The 21139-nt window shown below is 41.6% G+C and overlaps 1 protein-coding gene across 1 annotated transcript in view; it reads right to left on the reverse strand.

Moving 5' to 3' along the window:
- Positions 1-640: 640 nt before the first annotated feature.
- LOC137369452 (phospholipid-transporting ATPase ABCA1-like) overlaps positions 641-21139 on the reverse strand; it is a 157619-nt gene continuing 137120 nt past the window's right edge. Inside the window, exons 38-50 of the mRNA XM_068030685.1 lie at positions 20143-20258; positions 17268-17412; positions 15816-15939; positions 13516-13645; positions 12822-12942; positions 12656-12718; positions 11384-11490; positions 9534-9675; positions 8003-8137; positions 6111-6214; positions 3602-3694; positions 2225-2468; positions 641-1722 (exon numbers count right to left, since the gene is read on the reverse strand). Of these exons, the coding sequence (XP_067886786.1) occupies positions 1582-1722; positions 2225-2468; positions 3602-3694; positions 6111-6214; positions 8003-8137; positions 9534-9675; positions 11384-11490; positions 12656-12718; positions 12822-12942; positions 13516-13645; positions 15816-15939; positions 17268-17412; positions 20143-20258 (1665 nt within the window). The 3' untranslated portion in view covers positions 641-1581. The remainder of the gene's footprint in view (positions 1723-2224; positions 2469-3601; positions 3695-6110; positions 6215-8002; positions 8138-9533; positions 9676-11383; positions 11491-12655; positions 12719-12821; positions 12943-13515; positions 13646-15815; positions 15940-17267; positions 17413-20142; positions 20259-21139) is intronic.

Raw genomic sequence — 21139 nt, forward strand, 5'->3', positions numbered from 1 at the left:
TGTCTCCCAGAATCCACAGCCTCTTTGTGGACGGGGCCGGGGCAGGGGGGGGGGGGGGGCGGGCGCGGGGGGAGTGGTGGAGGGGAAGAGAATTCCAAATTTTATCTACCTTTTGTGTGAAAAAAGTATTTCCTGATTTCCCTCCTAAATCGCCTAGCTTTATAAGATTATGTTCCCTTGCTCTTGATTCGCCAAACAGAGGAAATTGTTCCTCTGTATCCACTCTATTGAATCCATTTAACATTTTCAACACCTCAATTAGATCACCTTGCAATCCTCTATACTCAAGGGAACACAAGGAAAGTTGATGCAATCTGTCTTCGTAAGTTAATCCTTTAAAACCTGGTATGATTCTGGTAACTCTACGTTACATCCCCTCCAAGGCCAATACATCCTTGAGATGTGGTGCCCATAACTGAATGCAGTGCTCTAGTTGAGGTCTGACCAAGGCTCTCTATACAACTGAAGCATAACTTTTACTCTTTAGTCCCTTAGATGAATAATTTACCAAGCAGCCCATGAAACTGACAATACCAATGGATTCGAGAATTCAACTGGATGTTCTTCTGGAAAGGATTGAGCACCAAAGTGAAAAGGTGGGTTGATAAGCTCTGTCTAAAATAGGGCTTAATATAATGCATTGATGTTATCACATTTTATTTCCTTACTTAATGCATGGGAAACTGAAAACAACATACAAATACATTTACACATTAATACTTACTCACAAACGTGGTATTTTTTGGCATTGCAACATCTTTGTGCGAAAAGTGACTTATAACATATAAACATCAAGCCATTGTCATTGCCAAGCATTGCCAATTATTTTTGTTTGCTTTTATAAGGATTAATTGATATTACAGTGCAAACAAAAAACAGTATGTTCTAGAACCATCTGCATGAGGTGCTTGGAATGAAACAGCCAAAATAGAATTTTAAACATGACCATTAGAGAACTCTAGTGCCTATGAAAGTGTACAGATTCACTATTGAAGTCAGGGATGCAATACTTATGTAAACATTTCTGTTTTAGCTAGTTATGCCTGCAGTCAGTAAATAAATATGTTACTTTATTAAGATTTCTTCTTAAAGTCTTTCTAAGAAAGTCACACTCAGGGATTATTAAAAGAAATGCGGCCAGACTTTGGTTACGTATTCTGAAAGCATCAGAATTTGATACATATTTCATCACTTATAACAAAATGCGGGTGGGGGAAATGTGTGCACACATTTATGTGTGTCAGTTATTGATTTGTTAACTCAATTACTGGCCATGACTAATCAATAACTGTAAGATTGTCACATCGCTAATGTTAAACGATAACTTACGATAACGGAATACAATCCTAGAGTTTCACAAAGTCATGTAGTAAGACCAACTATATTCAAGTTTTGCATTTAACCTCAGTACTAATCAACAATTAACAGAGGCACCGCTTTGTCACAAGATAGTGGAATTGTTGCACTGGATTGCATTGAATGGCATCAGTAGAGTGTCCAGTTTTATTCTTCCTTCTCCTAGAGAAGTTCCCATTCTGAGTAAAGAAGAGCTCTTTTTCAGTCTGAAATTCAGTTATCAGCTCACACACAGCTTTCCTTCACACTGTTGTCATGTAAAAATGTATTCAGGAGTGCAACATCTAAGACAGTTTCATTTCTGTGAATGGACATGTCCTTGGCGAGGTCATCATCCCTTTGGTCCTTGGCAAAATTTACAAATACCTGCAAACAAACACGTAATGAATGCCAGACAACACAGGCAACAACAGCAACAACAATCTACATTTATATAGTGCCTTTAACATAATAAAACATCCCAAGGTGCTTCACACGATCATGAGAAAACAAAATATAAGGAGCTATTAGGGCAGATAACCAAAAGCTTAGTCAAAGAGTTAGGTTTTAGGGAATGCCTTAAAGGAAGAAAGAGAGGTGGAGAAGCGGAGAGGTGTAGGGAGGGAATTGGAGAGCTTAGGGCTCAGGCAGCTGAAGGCACAGCTAATGGAACAATTACAATTGGAGATGCTCAAGAGGCCAGAATAAGAGGAGTGCAGATATCTCGGAGCGTTGTGGTGCTGGAAGAGATTACAGAGATAGGGAGGGGCGAGGCCAGGGAGGGATTTGAAAAGATGAGAGGCGTTGCTGGACTCACAGCCGATATGAGCCAGGGATAACATGCAAGTATTGCCTTAAGACTCAATGAACAAAAGAATTAACCACCTACTTGGTCTAGTGTGGTTTGTGAAACAGAGTAGTCCTCAATTTGAAGCTTCTCCTTGTTGCTGGAAAGAATACTAAAGATCCTCGATAAGGAGGACTGGTAGGAAGGCAGCTGGTACTGTAGCATACTGCGGTGTTTCTCTTTGAGAATGCTGCCCGGGAACGCCCGCTTAAAGAACGCCACCACTGCAGTCAGGTCTGGGTTAGGACCAGCTATCCGCACGATTATCGTATATCCATCTCCAAACCTGCCAAGGAAAGTTAACAGTTTTAGTTAATGAATAAGTTGCTGTGGAGCACTTCAACACTATTTACACAACTGCCTACTATGACTGGGTTTTGTGTATTCTTCCTAGTAGATAATAAATAAATAATGACTTTCATTAAAGCAATTTATGACATGGTGGTGGCTTAGACACTAGCCTTGAGGACCTGGGTTCAAATCCAGCACAGAATGGGATGTGCAAATCTCCTCTGTTTGTTGGGCTTAAAGATTCTGTGTGAAAATAGTCAACAACAGGTCTGTAGCCTAAATTGGGAATCTTCCCCAGAAAGTATACCGAATGCTCGCCTGAGGTCTGAGGTAAGATCCATTATTAGGGCAGAGAAGGGAGAGAGCTTTACTCTGCATCTTCACTGTGCTAAATCTGACCTAATAAGCTGACACTGGAAGACAAAAATGCAAAAAAAACGTTCCATCACTACCATCCCTCAGTTTGATGGTACTTTCTTTTCTGAACTTTGCACTATCTTCACTACTTCCAATACCACTTCCATTCACATGGATGGAAAATCCTCATGTAATAGCGCTAATGACACATCTTCTCTAGTTACTTGTTGACCACCAAGTTCACCATATTAAAGTATGTCACAAGTAAATGCTTGTGGTAAGTAGAGGGAAGTGCATTTGACACGGCAAAGTCATTCTTCCTGTTATAGTTTTAATAAAATTCTACGTGTTTGGGGAGAAATTCTCCATGTGAGTATTCCTTGCCAGGAGACTTGGTAGTGTAGCCAGTGGATTTTACAGATACGTATTGAGTCCAACTGAAAACTCTACTGTTAGCAAGCACCTTAACAACAACAGCCAAGTTTCTTTGATAGTCTAATACTCCTAACTCCAGCAATCAGAAATTTTAAATTACAATTATTTTCTAATATCAGTCACTGACTTGAACCATTAACTCTGTTTCTCTCTCCAAAGATGCTGCCTGACCTGCCGAGTATTTTCAGCATTTTCTGTTTATATTTAATATTTTCTAATACTTTGATGGCCCTCCCCATTGATAAACAAGAAGTTTCACTTTGAAAAGTATCATCAGTAGAAAGGGGTCCTTTTCTGAGACACGACAGCTTCAGGGTTGCTACTGTGGAGTCTTACCTGTTTTTGAGGTGCTGCACACTGCCCAGACATCGGAATTTGCCATTCACCATTATAGCCATTCGAGTGCACAGAGCCTCACACTCCTCCATGCTGTCGGGGAACAAATACAGAAGGTCACAAATTTTGCTCATGCAGTGTGAACACTGCTCTAGATTTTGTAACAGGCAATCAATTTGAACTGTAAGCGTCATGACCTAATATAAGTCCAGGAGTGACTGTTACGCATTTGTGAATGACAGATTTGTGCCAAGTCTGTAGCCTGCTGAAAGTTCTATCCAAAGTGCTAGGAAAGGGACTCAACTAGATAACATCAATAGATATGCAACCACAATGCGTATTTATATAAAGCCTTTAATGTAATAAAACAACCCAAGGCTCTTTTTTAAAAATTCATTCTTAGGATGTGAGCATCGCTGGCAAGACCAGACCACAGGAGTGTCATGAAGCAAAATTTGACCCTGAGCCACATAAGGAGATATTAGGATAGATGACGAAAAGCTTGGCCCAACAGTTAGGTTTTAAGGACTGTCTTAGAGGAGGAAAGAGAGGTACAGAGGCAAAGAGGTTAGGGAGGAAATTCCAGAGCTTAGCTGAAAGCATGGCTGCCAGTGGAATGATGAAAATCGGGGATGCTCATTATACACTATATCTATGTTTTTGCATGCATACATATATGTATATATAAAATTATATTTTAAAAATTTCTCCATATCAGTTTACTTTCCCTGTCGTCCCGTTAATTCCTCCCATTTCTCCAGATATTGATCATGCTATTGAAGAGTTACACAGTAGAAAATAAAATGCTGATTTATAACCACCAGAGGTGGTTAATAGTGTTAACTCTGTGAATTAACAACACTTTATTATCCTAATTCAAATACAGTGCTTCATTCAGGAGCAGAATCCAGATGCAGTAAATGCTGGCACTGTGAGGAATATTTATGTCTGAAAGTGGTTCTGCTCATGGTATTGTATTAGCAGTATTGCTTCATAAAATTGACACCACGCTAGTGGTAAATAACTAGAGACCCCATCACTTACATTGTCCGCATTTATCCTGGACAGCTGCCTATGGAATTCACTACCATAAGGAGTGGTTAAGGTGAATAACATAGACACATTCAAGGGGAAGCTAGATAATCATGAGGGAGAAAGGAATAGAAGGATATGTTGATAGGGTTAGATGAAATAAGATAGAAGGAGACTCACGGGGAGCATAAACACTGACATAGGCCTGTTGGGCTGAATTGCCTGCTTCTGGGATGTACAAACGGCATTAACCATTTGCCATTACCATGGCTGCCAATTATGATAAACCGTATTGTGCACACTGATTTTTTGGGGCAGTTCAACCAGCTATTCACAGCTCGTTCAAGTGAGATTTCTTTACAATCCTGGGGATTCCTTATTTCCCCATCATAAATTCCAGGTTCTGTTTTACAATCAGGCATAAATTCCGTTCTTCCTACATTACAAACTTCTCTGCTGCCTGCGTTGGTCTTGATAACAAACCTCAGGGAAGTATCTGAACAGGGTCGCTAAGTTGTGAAAGTCTTGGTCTTCCAGGCTCCGAGTGGAGAGTTGGCATGTACAATTGCTTTCATTAATGCAGCGATGCCTTGAAAGATTTGCCTTTTATTGTTAGAAACGTGTGTTGTTCTTTGTAACTGGACTTTGTATGAAATTTATTAATTGTTTCATGTTTGGCAATAAAAGGGGAACTGTATGCATTAGGCTTAAAACAGAATCCAGCCAGACAGTGCCTCGTTTAGTTATCAAAAAGGCAGTAATAGTGAAACCCTTTATGGTACATGGTCACCACCACCTCCACTACGGACAGTATAACCTAATTGATGGCAGGTGAGAGACACCATCAGAGGATATGTCAATAGCCTGGGCAGCCTCATAGTGCTTGTGAGAAGAATTCGATCAGCATTCATGGTTGTCAGACTCTTGTTTTGAGAAAGTCTGATGGAGACAGAAATTGGACTTAAAGGGGCATAGCATCCAAAGTTCTTGACTGCAGCCGGAGTGGACTAGTCAACCACCGAAGACTATAGAGGAAAGGACATCAACGGAGTGACTGACTGGAGAGTCCAACTCCCCATGCAAGGTTCTCCAGAGACTTGGTGATGTATGTACCAAGGGGGAACGGTACCATTTGAAGGAGCTGTCATGAACAGTCTAATTTGGGGTTATAGCAGTGTGCTATAAGTTTTTTTGTCTTTCTATACTCTTTCCTTCTTTTTTTAATAAAGTTATCTTTTGTTTTTTGTTATTAATAATTGTTTAATAATTACTCAAAATTACTGTTTTAACACATTATTTAGTGTTGAGTCACTCATTCCAGTTACGTCTAGAGTACGGCTCAGAACCTAAGTGAGACTCTGCAGAGCACTCTCATGCTCTACAGTACCTCATCAATGGCCAGACACAAGTCAAACATTTCTACTGTAACTTGTTCACACACTGGACAGAATCTCTGTGGTGTTTTCCATTCACCTACCTGTGTGACGTCAAGACCACCGACCTCCCTTCTTTAACGATACTGAGAATTGTGTTCCACAGGAATCTCCGAGCCTTTGGGTCCATCCCTGTTGTGGGCTCATCCTGTTTTTTTACAATAAACCACTCAGTTTAAAATTTTTACTCGCAGCATTTGTTGTCTTAGTTCTAAAGAGACCCAGGATATTCAGCAGAATAAGGATTTATAAGTGACTTATGCTTACTTAAAGGGGCATTGTACATCCGTGATGGTGACTTCAGGGTATCAAATATATGTGACATTCAAAAAGGAATACAGGAGACATATTTTTATTCATTCACATGATGTTAGTGTCATCATCCAGGCTGGCATCTATTGCCCATCACAATATAACCGAGTGGCTTCCAAGGTCATTTTTACAGCAGTTTAGAGTCAACCACATTGCTGTGGGTTTGGAGTCACATATAGGCCAAACCAGGTAAGGATGGTAGATTCCCTTCCTTAAAAGACATTAGTGAACCATTTGGGTTTTTTATGAAAGGCTGCGTTTGCTGACAATGCAACCACTAGATGGCGAACTACTCGCATATGTGCAAATGCAGTATCATTGACAAACTTTACTGTCAGTGATGTCTCAGACGGCTGCCTGTAATAAAGATGGCGCTGCTCAATCTTACACAGAAAAGCGAATAAACTCTGCACTGGCAAATAAAGTAAGTCGGCAAAGCACAAACCCCCATCCCCCCTGAATGGCCACTTCTAACCCTGCTCACTCCCTCCCACCCAACTGCTCGCCACTTCAATTGCTGAATGTCATCCCCGCTCCCTCACGCCCAACCGCTTCAATCGCCGCTTGTTGCTTCCCCCCTTACCACTCGTCCAGCCCCCCTCACCACCCCCGTCAGTCGCTTACAGTGCACTACGATGTCAACGCTGACATCAACGGGTGCATGCGCAAGTTGATCCTGGCAAATTTGCAGAGGCACTCAGATGACGCGGAGCTTGCGCATGTGCTGGCAGCGTTCGCAAGAGACGCATTGTTTATGAAAATCTGGTAGTTTCATGGCCACCATTACTAAATCTAAATTTCCCAACTACCTTGGTGGGATTTGAACTGACATCTCTGAATCATTTGTCCAGTCCTCTGACTTACTAGTCCAGTAACGTAACCACTTATGCTACTGTACCATCTTCTGAGTCATTTCATAGATGTCACCTTCATGTAAAAGCTTCTACCTTGTCTTCGAAAGAGTCCAAAGTGATTCTTTAATATACAGTGACAGATCCACACAACAGCCAACCATGTGATGTTTCAAACTATCTAATTTTGGGGGACGCTCAAATCCCATAATGAGATATTTGCAAACTCTCTATTTCACTATTGAAGCCTTGAATCTACTTATTTTAAACAGGTTAATGGCTTCATTAAAATAGTGAACTGGGAAATTCCAACCGAGCACTTTAATTAATTTGTTATAAAAGATTGCCCAAAGAGGATATGCAATTGTTTTGCGCATTCGCGAAGTGGACATAACTGAAAGGAGGCCATTTGGTCCATCTTGTCTGTGCTGGCTCTTTGAAAGAACGATTCAATTAGTCCCACACCTCTGCCCTTTCCCCATTGCCCTGCAAATCTTTCCTCTTCAAGTATAAAATAAATCTTATCTCCCCTCTAGTTTTTTAGCCAATTATTTTAAATCCGTGTTCTCTGGTTATCAGCCCTGCTGCCAGTGGTAACAGCTTCTCCCAATTAACTCTATCAAAACCCTTCATTATGAGCTTACTATTTTATTTTTGCAATGCTAGAAATTATGTTTATTTTTGCAGTGCTCTGTTTCCACTCATTGGGTCCAAATTCAAAGCGAGAAGTTGACACTCATGCAGAACATAAGTGAACAGTGTAAAATACTCACCAGAAATAACACAGGAGGTCCCCCAAGCAGAGCCATGGCAGTGGAGAGTTTGCGCCTGTTCCCACCACTGTAGTTGCCAGCCCTTTTGTCTGCATATCGAATAATTCCCAGCTTTCGGATCCCCCACTCAGCAACCTAATGGAAAGGAATACTGTCTATGTAAATGCGTTCTGTTATTTTATGTATTCTGTATGCTTGTGATAAGTTCCTGCTTGGATTCTTTTTTCTTTTTTGGTGTCTCCCACGTCACACACACCTTCATTCAAGATTGCAGACAGATCTGCAATGGCAATCAGAGATTCAACAAAAACATTTTGCATGTGTCAGGCACCTTTTACGTCATAAAGGTGCCTCACAGGAGCATTATCAAATGACATCTACCAGGCCACATAACAACTCACATTTATATTGCCTTTATTGTAATAAAACATCCCAAGGCTCTTCACAGGAGCAAAACTAAATACCGGGCCACATAAGGCGATTTTAGGGCAGTTGGCCAATGCTTGGTCCGAAAGGTAGGTTTTTAAGGGCCATTTTAAAGGAAGAAAGAAAGGCAGAGAATCAGGGAGATTTAGGGAAGGAATTCCAGAGCTTAGGGCCTAAGCAGCTGAAGGCACAGCCACCAATAGTGGAGTGATGAAAATTGTGGATGATCAAGAGGCCACAATTGGGGCAGCGCAGAGATCTCGGAGGGTTGTCTAGCTGGAGCAGGTGACAGAGATAGAGTGCAGCGAGGCCATGTAGGGGTTTGAAAACTAGGCCATGTCGGACCAATGGAAAAGTGCAGGGCCTGTGAATAGTTCATCCGGGACTGCCTCATTTGGGAGCATTGGTCTGGGCACAGTTAGCTGGATCGCAACCAGTCTGAGTGAGGGTAGGGACTCAACAGTTGGTCTGCAGCTCCAGGTTAGGTATAGGAGAAAAAAACTCATCAAGCTGTCCCCTCCTATTTCTTATCCAGCTGAAAAATGTGGGTGTGCAGACTTCAGGTGACAACAGAAACGGACTGTGGTTAGAGTATGGAACTCACTGGTGCAAGGAGTAGTTGAGATGACTAGCATAGATTCACTTAAGGGAAATCTAGATAAGCATGAGGGAGAAAGAAATAGAGGATGTTCTGATGAGGTTAAATGAAGAAGGGTGGGAGGAGGCTAGTGTGCAGCATAAACACCAGCATGGACCTGTTGGGCTGAATGGCCTGTTTCTGTGCTGTAACTATTTTGTTAAAGGATTGGCTCGGCTGCCCTCTTCACCCGACAGACTGACTACCTCACTGACACTCATTGCCTCGGGCTCAGCAATGAAGAATAAGAATGTAGATGATTGTTATCATTCTTCAGGACAGGATAGGACAGAATGGGAGAGGATGGTGAGGAAGCGAGAAGGAAACCATTTTCTTCCCTACCATAACACAGGAGGGGAATAGTTCCTCAAAGTGTTTCTGTAAAACCAGACAGCACAAGCTACTGGAAGAACTGTCACTCATACTGATCATGCGCTTTATGATATCAGTTCTTGCGCACCACTTTACCTTGCAGATCTCTTTTTCAGGAATTCCACGCAGGAGTCCATATAGCTCCAAATGTTCCCGGCCAGTGAGTAGTTCGTTGATGGCATCAAACTGAGGACAGTAACCCATGTTCCGATGGACTTCTTGAATGTTGGATAAAATACTGCAACAGGCAGACCAAACCAATGCATTATTTTTTAGTAACACCTCTGCAAGCTACTCTTTTGTTACACCCCAAATGCTGAGTGACAATCTGGCATGGGGGTGAGCAGTCTCTGCCCTCCAGCTGCAAATCCAGATTCACTCTGGATTTTACAATGGTATTCCAGCTAAATTGGGCAAATTTAAGATAATAAAAGAACGTTCAGTGGATGCAGGTCCCCAAGAGAAGATAAATAGATCCTGATTTCTTTTATATTTGAATAAATGCTTCAAATATCCAGTGTGGCTGGTAGACACACGCTGTCAGGATAACCCTATTCTGCAACCTCAGAACACATCCAGTGTATGAGCCAAGAGATCTACGAAGGAGCCTTGGGGTATAATGTTACTAACTGACACTAATGTTCCCCCTCAGGTGAGTCCAAGTCTTGATTCTACTGCCTGATGTTGGTTAAAAGTCACCTCTGATATATGCAGGATCTGAGGTATGCTGGTATAAGCAACTCATTTACAATCCCCTCATACCTCTTATCCTGTTGTACATCACTGCATGCACTTCCATTATAATTGGCTATGCACTGATATGAGCTGCCCCCTGAGGCAAAGTTGTCAAGCTAGGTTCTACACAGAGTATCAGCTCAGAGTATCCTTACTGAGGCCTGCAGCAGGATTGATGTAAGGATAAATTTAATCAGGAACTATGGGTGAAAGAAGACCCATTTTACATCCGTCTAAATATGTTGTAGAAATGGAAAATAAAACATGTAAGACACTTGAGAAAATTGCTCTTCATTTTCACTTTTGCCATTTTAGCTGGTGTCAAATGACCACCTAAACAACTGAAGTGACAACATTCCTCCTTAACAACTGCTATGTCTGTGACCTCTTGCTCTACGTTCCTCATCACAATAAGTTCTTGATTTGCTGCCAAATACCAATGATAATAAGGCATCTGACTGGTAATATCTGATATAGTAATCTGTGTGACATGCTCCCCAGCAAAGTACCATAGTCCAATCTCTTAAATAAAGCACACTGCAGTCTCTGAAAAGTTTCATGGGTCATGCTCGGAATGTCAGACAATCATGTTTTCCCTGCACAGATCCACAGGAGCTAATTTTCACCTCTTCTCACTCAGAAAGCTTCAGTATCTTACTTAAACGACATAGTTGCTTCGAACAGCAAGAACTTGTTAGAAGGCAGCGCCATTGTGTAGACAATCCCGGACCAGCGCATTTGGAGGCAATGCAAATCCCCTTGAGAGGAAATGTCACAGGGTCCCTCGAACAGCAATAAATGGCTCCTGCCCCGTGGCACCAGTGTCAGCCATGCCATTTTAGTCCTGGATCCTCCTTCCCAGACACTGAGGAAGGTCTCAGTTAGAATAACAAAGCTGTGAGAGTGTATATATGCTCATGGCACACATACAAGCTGTGCACAGCTGCAGCTGCTGAATCCACCCTCAATATAAATAGGACACCCGGCAAAAAATGGAAACAGCTACATTTACAGAAGGGGCATGAAAATCAGTGATGTTTTAAACTAACTGAAATACAACAGCCTTGTACTACAACCAAGCACTAAAATGTGTTTGCTAACCAGCTGTGAGGCAGATAAAACACTCAGGCATTTTAACTGCAGATGCATAATGGAAGACTTACTGTGTGGTACATGAATTATTTCTGAGCACTCATATGAACCACACACACCTGTATCCATTAAGGAAAGCTTCTCCGCCTGTCACATAACTATCACCGGTCAACATCTTGAAAGTTGTTGTTTTCCCAGCACCGTTCACCCCTAGCAGCCCAAAGCACTGGAACAGGAGAAAAACCAGCATCAAAAAACTTGCTCAAGTTCTGGATATTAATAGCTATTAAACTATGCACACTCATCACCTCAACAAAATGAATAATGATCAGATGAAAAGAGCACCCACTGAACAACTCAATCACAATTCCTGACCCCTAATGTACCCATTGACCTGTTAAAGGGCATGTCCCAGAATCAGGCTGTCTGGAGTTGACTATTTATTAAATTCCTGCCTTTCCCCGAGGAAAATAAAAGACAACACCCAGGCAATCTATTTATTATATGTTTATAACACTATCCCTCAAACAAAAGGTGCGAAAATATGATCTGGTCATTATCACATTGTTGCTTGTGGGGCTTTATCATGCACAATTTAGCTGCCGTGTTTCCTACATTATAACAATGATTACACTTCAAAGATACTTCATCTGTTGTAAAGCACTTAGGGACATCTTGAGGAGACGAAAGGCACTGCAAATCTTGTTTTTTGTTTATGTGTACCTGATTTCCCAAATACAGCTACCATTTTTTCTGTGACGGCATTCCTAGAGTTGACACTTAAATGTCCAGCTAGATACTCCCAGCCTACGATGGGGACCCCGTTTTCCACAAACTGTCTCTCTGCCAGTGAGAGAGAATCCAGCCCCAGCAGCATTCATAACTGTCTTGTGTTAAAACTAGTGTCAGGATAAAAATATTGCTCCTTAAGAAGGCCCCTTTCCTTTCACTGCATTTGTTTACCTTATTTTTTTCCTTTTTTCTTTTTAGTCTATTTTATGAAGTAGGCCTGTTGTTGCTCCTGATTCTCAGTGGCACGGGTGAATCAGATTGAAAAGCATCCAACATGGAGCTTTTACAGTTCATGTTTGTGGAGATCACTCTGCTCCTAGGCCTCCTTGAACGCTGGGCTCCACGGAGTGATGTTTTAATTGGTTCCAGCAACAGGCTCCAGGGTTATTAAGATCTGGAAGGCACTACTTGAAAGGGTGGTGGGATCAGATTCTATAGGAAAAGAGGACTAATTTGCCACCCTATGGGAAAAAGCTGGGATGTGGGACTAAATTGGAAAGCTCTTTCAAAAGGCCAGCAGAGACATGTTGGGCTAAATGGGTTCCTTCTGTGCTGTCAGATTCTATGATTCCATAACTGCATTTCTCAATTCTCCTTACCTCTCCCGGAGGGATCCCAACACAAAGTCTGTCCACTGCAGGCTTGCGTTTCATCCTGTAAATCTGTAACAGAAGCTCACTCATTAATGAGGCATAACACATCTACAAAAACAGCAACATCAGTCCAGCATCACTCTACTGACCAAAAGCACTTGACACAACTCACCTTTGTTAGACTTTTCAGCTCCAGGATGTCATTTTGACATCCACCACTCAGGACCCTCTGCCTTTCCTTGGCCACATCCTCATCTTCATCAGTCAGGATTGGGAGTTTTACAGATGTGGGTCTAGACAAAGGCCATAAAAGGCATTAATCCTCCACATTCTGCTATAATACCATGCCCCAACAATAACATATGGCAGTCATACTTTTTAAATGAATAGGGATAGAGAGCAAAATGTTCTCTACGTCGTTATTTTCTTTCTAATAACCTTTTGCACATTGATATAAGCTTATTTGAAATATAGAACCAATATATTTACATATTCTGGTACTGAATGGTTGCCCGTTTCTCGACTAGGCAATCTACGCTTGAACAGTAATTCACTGGGTGGCAGACATTGTGTAATAAGGCGCGATATGAATTCAATTACTAATTTGCTAGAATGTGAGGGTAACACAGATCCAAAAGTTGATTGATAACAAAAGTAACTGTTCTGACTTTAATGTAACGGTTAATTCAGCAGCTCCAGAAGAGATACAGTGGTAAAAGTCTGTGCTACTTACGAAGAATTACATTGAATTGTACAGCCTAGAAACAGGCCCTTCGGCCCAATGGGTCTATGCCAGGGTTTATGCTCCACACGAGCCTCCTCGCACCCTTATTTATTGAATCCTATCAGCTTCTGGCACCACCTACCTCGGTTTTATAAAGAATCTATACTGGATCAGGACGGTGATGAAGAAGAAAACGACTCCCTCCACAGCCATAGCGAACAGGTTCCTTCCCACTAGATCCCAGGAAAGCGGGGAGACAAAACGATTCTCACCTACAGAAGAAGAGAGTCCTCGTGAAGTGTGCTCCAAAACAACAACAATGCGTATTTATATAGCATCTTTAATGCAGTAAGACATCCCAAGGCGCTTCACAAGAGCGCTATCAGATGAAGTTTAATACCGAGTCACATAGGGAGATATTAGGGCAGGTGACCAAAAGCTTGGCCAAAGAGGTAGGTTTAAAGAACGTCTTAAAGGAGTTGAGAGGCAGGGAGGCTAAGGGAGGGAATTCCAGAACTTAGGGTCCAGGAAGCTGAAGGCCAATGATGAAGTAATGAAAATTGAGGATGCGCAAGAGGCCAGAATTGGAGGAATGCAGAGATCTTGGAGGGTTGTAAGGCTGGAGGAGGTTACAGAGCGAGGGAAGATTCTCATTGCTGATTTGGATCCTGATACTTTCTGCAGCGGCATCTTTTCTGTGACACTTTTTACACAACCTGGGGCACGTTTTGTAGCATAGACATGCAGCAGTGATTTTTTTGAGGGAGCTGTTATTACATTTGCTAAATTATGCAGCTTAAGTATCAGTCAGTATACCTTGCTGGTGCTGTGGTAATTGAGGCAGTCACAGTGATATCAGTAGATAGTTAGCATTTTGGCAGCCATTAAGAACAAAGTCAAGAAACATAGAAAAAGAATTCAACATGCTCTGGGGAAAAAGAATTCATGGATGCAAAACAACAGGCCACAAATCAGACACTCACCTAAATTTCGAGTATGTGCCCCAAAGCTCTGGGTCGGAAACACTTAATATGCAAACCTAACCCGTGATTTGTTTCATTAGGTTCCTGTGGACTATTTGCTAAAAGTCAGCAGCAAATAACACTAACGAAAATCATGAGGAATATAGAAAGTGTAGCACGGAGGTGAAAAGGAAGATCAGAATGGTTACACAGGGATAATAAAAAAGTCTACTGGGTAAAATTGAAGAAAATAAAGCAGAGTAAATGGTAGAATAAAGATTGGTCTGCTCAGGGATGGAATCTGGTTGAGGAGGATGAAGGTACATTCTAGAGGAGGATATTATGAGAGATAATTGGAGAAAAGAAGTTGATTCTGAAGCAATTAGCAGAAATCAAAGTGGATAAGTCACTAAGTCTCGATGGCATGTTGAGGACTGGACACATTGTCCAGTTAGTCCCTCTGAAAGTTGAGCGGTAATCAGGAATGGAGATGCAAGCCTAAGAGGCCTGAAGCTGTGCTCCGTCTCTGCACCAACAGTGCTTCATTGTCACTGTTGGAGAGCAGTAGCTAGAAGGACCTGAGGCCTTCAGATTGTCTTTGGGAATGAGGAGTTATGGGGGGGGCAGTGAAGGCAAATCGTGCATAACATACAGCCACCCACTCTATTAAATGGCGCATCCATCAGCCTAAATCAAAATAAGGAAAGAAGGCAGGAAAATAAACCCTCTCACTTCATTAAAATGAGAATCCTGGGCCTGTGCTTGCTAGAGGTGCACATACCCACTCTCTAAATGTGGGACCTTGGATCTGATGTCAATTGGGAAATCCCAGCAGGATGCAACAGAGGAGGGAGACCAGATGTAATAGGACTTTGTCCCATTTTCTCTTCACTACACCAAGAGGGTGCCAAATTACCAGGTGCAGTAAAGAGGAGAATTTACCCTTTGGACTCCAGTACATCTTATCAGACCTCTCAATGAGTTACTTTGAAGTGCAGTCACTATTGATATCTGGATAAATGTAGAGCTGACACTTCCTGTCTGGGTTTGGATGGGAGTCTAACAGAGCCTATGCAGGGATGCCCAGGAATTTAAATCTCCCATGCCTCATGCTGCCAAAGTCCACACAGTTTGCCATCTCCCTTGGTCTCGGCCCCTCTCGCATGACTCCCGCCCAAAGTTAAAAATGGGTCTTGAATGGATCTTGAACCCACAACTTGTGACCCAGGAATTGGTACAACATTCCCCATTAACATAAGGTTAGTTTAATTTATCAAAATGGACACCAATTACCCGACATTACATCACTTCAAATTAACGTCACATTCTGCTCCTTTAAATATTCTGGCCTTGAGAAAACGAGTCCAAAATTGAACACGGCTGCAACTAGTGCAGAGGCTATGCTTTAAGGTAGCTTTTTTCAAAGCTCAAAGCACTCAGGACTTAGAAGGAAAAGGACAATTCAATAACTATTACACACCAAATCTTTCTAAGGCATCTGCCATGGCCTGGTTTTTCACCATGTCGATCAACCCACGACCCAAACAGAAGTGAGGAAAGATCAAGAACACAGACTTCAGGACTTCATTAATACTGTTCAGTTTCTGCAAGAAAACAAAAGAGCATCCGTTTACAGACTTAAAGAAATGCTCAACAAAAGTTTAATTTTAGCAAGTTGTAAGTAATTAATATTATTGTTTCAAGTCGCTATGCAAGATCATAGCAACATAAGAACAGGAAGAGGCCTTTTTGCCCCTCAAGCCTGTTTCTCCATTCAATGAGATCATGACTGATCTGCCACCTAATTCCACATACCCACCTTTGCCCCATATTCCTTAATACCTTTGGATAATAAAAAACTATCAATCTCAAATTTAAAATTAACAATTGATCCAGCATTTTGTTTGTGGAATTAGAGTTCCAAACTTCTACCACCCTTTGTGTGAAGAAGTGTTTCCTAATTTCATTTCTGAAAGGTCTGACTCTAATTTTTATATTATGACCCCAGTCCTAGATTCCCCAACCATTGCAAACAGTTTCTCTCTATCTACCCTACTTGTTCCCCTTAATATCTTAAAAACTACAATCAAATTACTTCTTAACCATCTAAATTCCAGGGAATACAACCCTAGTTTGTTTAATCTTTCCTCGTAGTTTAACCCCTGGAGTCCAGGTATCATTCTAATAAATCTATGCTACACTCCCTCCAAGGCCAATATCCAGAAAATCCATATCTGATAGACACAAAACTGTCACAGCCACTTATTACACCCCCTTAAACCACAGCGATATTGCACAGACTACAGCGTGAGGAAACGTGTCAGTGATGCAGATTCAAAGCAATGACCTTGAATTTGTAAGAAATTGCTGGAATTGAAAGACTGACATCTGTAATTATTACGCTCAATGACAAAAGAATCAAACAGCACCTGCTTGTTAGTAATGTGTGTGCGGGCGTGAATAAAGCAATTTATTCAGTTGAAGAATACAAGACTCCAGTACAGTCTTTTGAATGCTGCCTATGTTGTTCTGTGTATAACTGCTGCTGCCATAGGTGGTATCATGCATATAACACATGCCAATAATGTTATTTTATCATATGTATAAAGTATGACAATAATGTTATATTACCTATGTATAACTTGTGCAAGTGATAAACGAAGCTGTCGTGCAAGTAATACTTGCTAGTATCAATGAATTTCATTCGAAATACAATTTACATTACACACAATGCCACAACTGACAGATACATATCTCATTGGATTTATCCAAATCTGCAGTCAATTTTTACCATCATTAATCATTATTGCCAATGGGTACATTTTCTCTGATCATTAGATCATCAAACCTCCTCTTAAGAGAAAGCATTCAGTCAGTAGCTTGGCAGGGTCCCATTTTACGATTGATTGATAACCCAATTTCAATAACTTACATTGTTGCTAAACAGCTCCAATACGAAGGTTGCCACGCTGCCATTAATACCAATGAACAAGTTCACACTGGTTAATATCACGTAGGCAGTGCTAGGGATCCTGAACACAAACGATGCTGGGTACATCAAAGGGGTGATGGACCACCTGCAAGGTTAAGGAGACTCTAGTTATAAACACACGCTTACATTAGCTAATAAAGAGGACCACATGAGCTTGGCTCAATGGTGGTGCTCTTGCTTCTGAGGTGGTGGATTCAATCCTCCTTCCAGATACTCAAACACAATATCCAGGCTGATACTTCAGTGCAGTATTGAGAGCATTGAGGGCAGTGCTGTGTTGTAGGTGATGCCATCTTTCAGATCTCACTGTCTCCCTTTTCGGGTTGAGGTAGAAGATCTCATGGCACTATTGGAAGTACAACAGTGAGTTCTTTTGGTTTCCAGGCCAACATATATCCTTCAGCCAATACCACCATTAGCTGGTTATTTATCTCAGTCCTTTTGTGGGTTCTTGCTGTGCACACATTGGCTGCTGCATTTGTCTGCATCACAGCAATCTCTGCACTTAAACATAATTCATGCCAAGCATCTGAAAGGTGCTATATAGGTGTTTGTTTCTAACAAAAAAAACTCGGAACCATTTACTGCTCTTCAGAAAGTTGGGAACCACCTTTATTTCTGCTCAGCACTGACGAAGCAGTAACTTCTTGAATTTGTAGATTTCCGCAGTTTCCTGGTTACATTCCCCGCTCCCTGCTATTCCTATTACTGGAAATCCTATTTTGAATCATGAGTGGTGTTACTCAATGAATGGGCACGTTCTGTCTCCTCTGTACCAGCAGTGGGCTGGAGAGTCACTACTATGTCTCGATACAACAATGTGCTGGGTAAAGGAGCTTGAAGACTTCCTATCCCATTTCCCACTTGGTTAGCTCCTCAGCTCAGCCACGTTATACTCAGGGAGAAGAAGCTGCCACTGACCCATTCTGTGCCATATATCCGCACTATTCATCAGCAGACTTAAAAGCAGCATTGGCACTGACTTGGGAGCAACGGGCCCCGGCAAGTGTCTTGACTGGGAAATGGTGAAATGCACTGCCTGAAAGGGTGGTGGAAGAAGATTCAATAGTAACTTTCAAAAGGAGAACTGGGTATGTATATACTGGAAAAGGAATGATTTGCAGGGCTATGGGGAAAGAGCACAGGAGTGGGGCTAATTCAACATCTCTTTCAAAGAGCCCGCACAGGCACGATGGGCCGAATGACCTCCTTTTGTGCTGTGTGATGTTATGGTGCATGAAGGGAAGGAACCTGAAAGAAGAAGGGATGAAACTAGGAGGACTGAGTAACATATACTGAGTTAAGCTTAGACTGAGACGATGAGCCATCTCTCTCCGTTGATTGTAGAGATCCTTCATGAAATGGGTTTGGCAGTCTCAACCTAACTCCTCAAAGGAGTGGATCATAGGAAGAGGAGTAGGCTATTTAGTAGGTTATTTTAAGTGGCAAATATTAATTATAAAATATTGTACTGTGTAAAGCATATTTTTCTATATAATTTTACTACTGAGTAGATGGAACATGTAAATTGGGCCACGTTATATAACTAGGCATTAGCATGAATATAATTTGTGTCTGTAGAGACTAGGCATTATATGGATTACAGGTATATGTGCTGCTTCACCGTATTCTTCTCTCTCAGAGTCTGCCAGACAGTGGGGGTACTGTATCACCCATGGCTCAGTTGGTAGCACTCTCTCCTCTGAGTCAGAAGCTCGTGGATTCGTATCAGAGACTTGGGTACATAATCCAGGCTAACACATCAGTGCAGTACTAAGGACGTTCTGCACTGTTCGGGAGGTGCCTTCTTTTGGATGAAAAGTTAAACCACCTGCCTTTTCTGGTGGATGTAAATGATCCCATAGCACAATTTTGAAGAAGAGCAAGGGAGTTCTACCCAGTGTCCTGGCCAATATTTATCCTTCAACCAACATCACTCAAAATGAAGATCTGATCTTCTTTCTAATTGCTGTTTGTGGTACCTTGCTGTGTGCAAATTGGCTGCTACATTTCCTACAATGCAGCAGTGAATACACTTCAAAAATACTTCATTGGCTATAAAGCACTTTGGGACGCTCTGAGGTTATAAAAGGCGCTACACAAATGCATGTCTTTCTTTCTTTCTTAGAATTAGACTTTGCGTGCCCTTACAAAATATGTGATTGGTGAGTCAACAGCATATTTTGAATCTCTCCCCTTTTTATTTCTATTGAATTCAACAGAAATGAAAACTGGGAGAAAAGTAAATCAGGCTGCCAATTCACAATCACTGATTTTACACTATCGCACAAAACCAAGGCTATCTGCTAAGTTTGTGTGTGCGGGTGTGTGCGCGCGTGCGTTGGGGGTGGGGGGTGTGGAGCTGGGGAAGAGCAGAAATGGGACAAGGAGCTAGAGTGGAGTTGTGATGTTCCTACAAAGGGCAGGCAACAAAAGAAATGTTAAGAGGCCACAACGAGTTGTGATCCTTTTGAACATTTTATCAGATACTTTACCAATCTGGCAATTGCACAGAGGGGCCCCTCCCATTCAATTCAGTTATAATACCCATTGAAGCTTCAGGCTCAGTGGAATCTATTGTGTGTGCTGGATCCTGAGCTGTGCTGAGTGCTAATAGGAGCATAAGCTCAAAACCTTTCCCTAAACAGAGGCAAGGCTCGTGGTTTTCTCATGGAAAGTGAACAACAAAGAGAACAGTCTGTGCACATTGAAGCTCGGCAGCCATTTTCTTCCGTCTCTCCTCAGACTCCTTCCAAACAAAAAGCACTGAGAATAAGCGCAATATCTCCTGACAACAAACAACGTATTGACTTACCCATAAAGGAACAGAAGCAGAGCCAGCACAGGCAGATTTGAGGAGGACACGTAGGACTTTTGTTGGAAACAGACAAAAATAATAATGACCAGGGTGGCAGGAACCACATAGTTACACTGCAAGGCAATAAGACCAAAATTTGTGCTTAACAGTAATATTTCATGTCAAATAAAATGTTTTGTTGGCTACAGTTTATTTTTACAGATTCTGTAAGAATAATTGGACTTTTCTCTCTCTTGCATTCTGAGTCTTTAGCTCATTCAGAACATCATATTCTATCAATATTACAATTATTCGATTTAGATAAATTCTTACGCAAACGTCATAAACTAGGAACACGATGAAGGCCTTAATCACAAATCAAGAATGTCTACCGCCAAATTAAAACAACTCGACCAGAAATCATCCGTCACAAACGTTGGGTTGAGTGTGTCTTTAAGAAAGTTGGAATAAACATCTATGTACTTAACCAACCTACTCTTGGAAGATGACAAAAAATAGGCCCAAGATCAACCATCTCAAATGCACCAGACGGATGATACACAGTGAAATTTATTTTGCTATCTTAGATGTTGCTGAAGGATATTGTCTGTGACATCCAAAGCTTAAAGCCACCTCTGCTTCTTTGTAAATGTCCAGATGAAGAGGGTGTGAAAGCAGGAAATGAATCCTCTCTCTTTCCTCATGTACATTAGTCCATTACCTCAATTGATCCAGACTTAGGAATAAGAATTCCTCTGGTTGGTACGTGTAGCAAAACTGTGAATTTACTCCGCTGATTAATATTTCCAACAAAATTATAAACTCTTGCAGATCGAACATAGTTAGGATTTTGCTGGAAACATCAAACAGAGGAAATAGTCACAAGCATGTTCCCAGTGTGACCACAAGGAACGACCAGGTGAATCCGTACTCCGAAGTTCACGATTGAACATGCCAGTTACTTAAATGCCATTGATTGTCTGTGAGAAATCTGTGCTTTTCCATTACTTGATTC

Source organism: Heterodontus francisci, chromosome 4, assembly GCF_036365525.1.
Source record: "Heterodontus francisci isolate sHetFra1 chromosome 4, sHetFra1.hap1, whole genome shotgun sequence".
Taxonomy (NCBI): Eukaryota; Metazoa; Chordata; class Chondrichthyes; order Heterodontiformes; family Heterodontidae; genus Heterodontus; species Heterodontus francisci.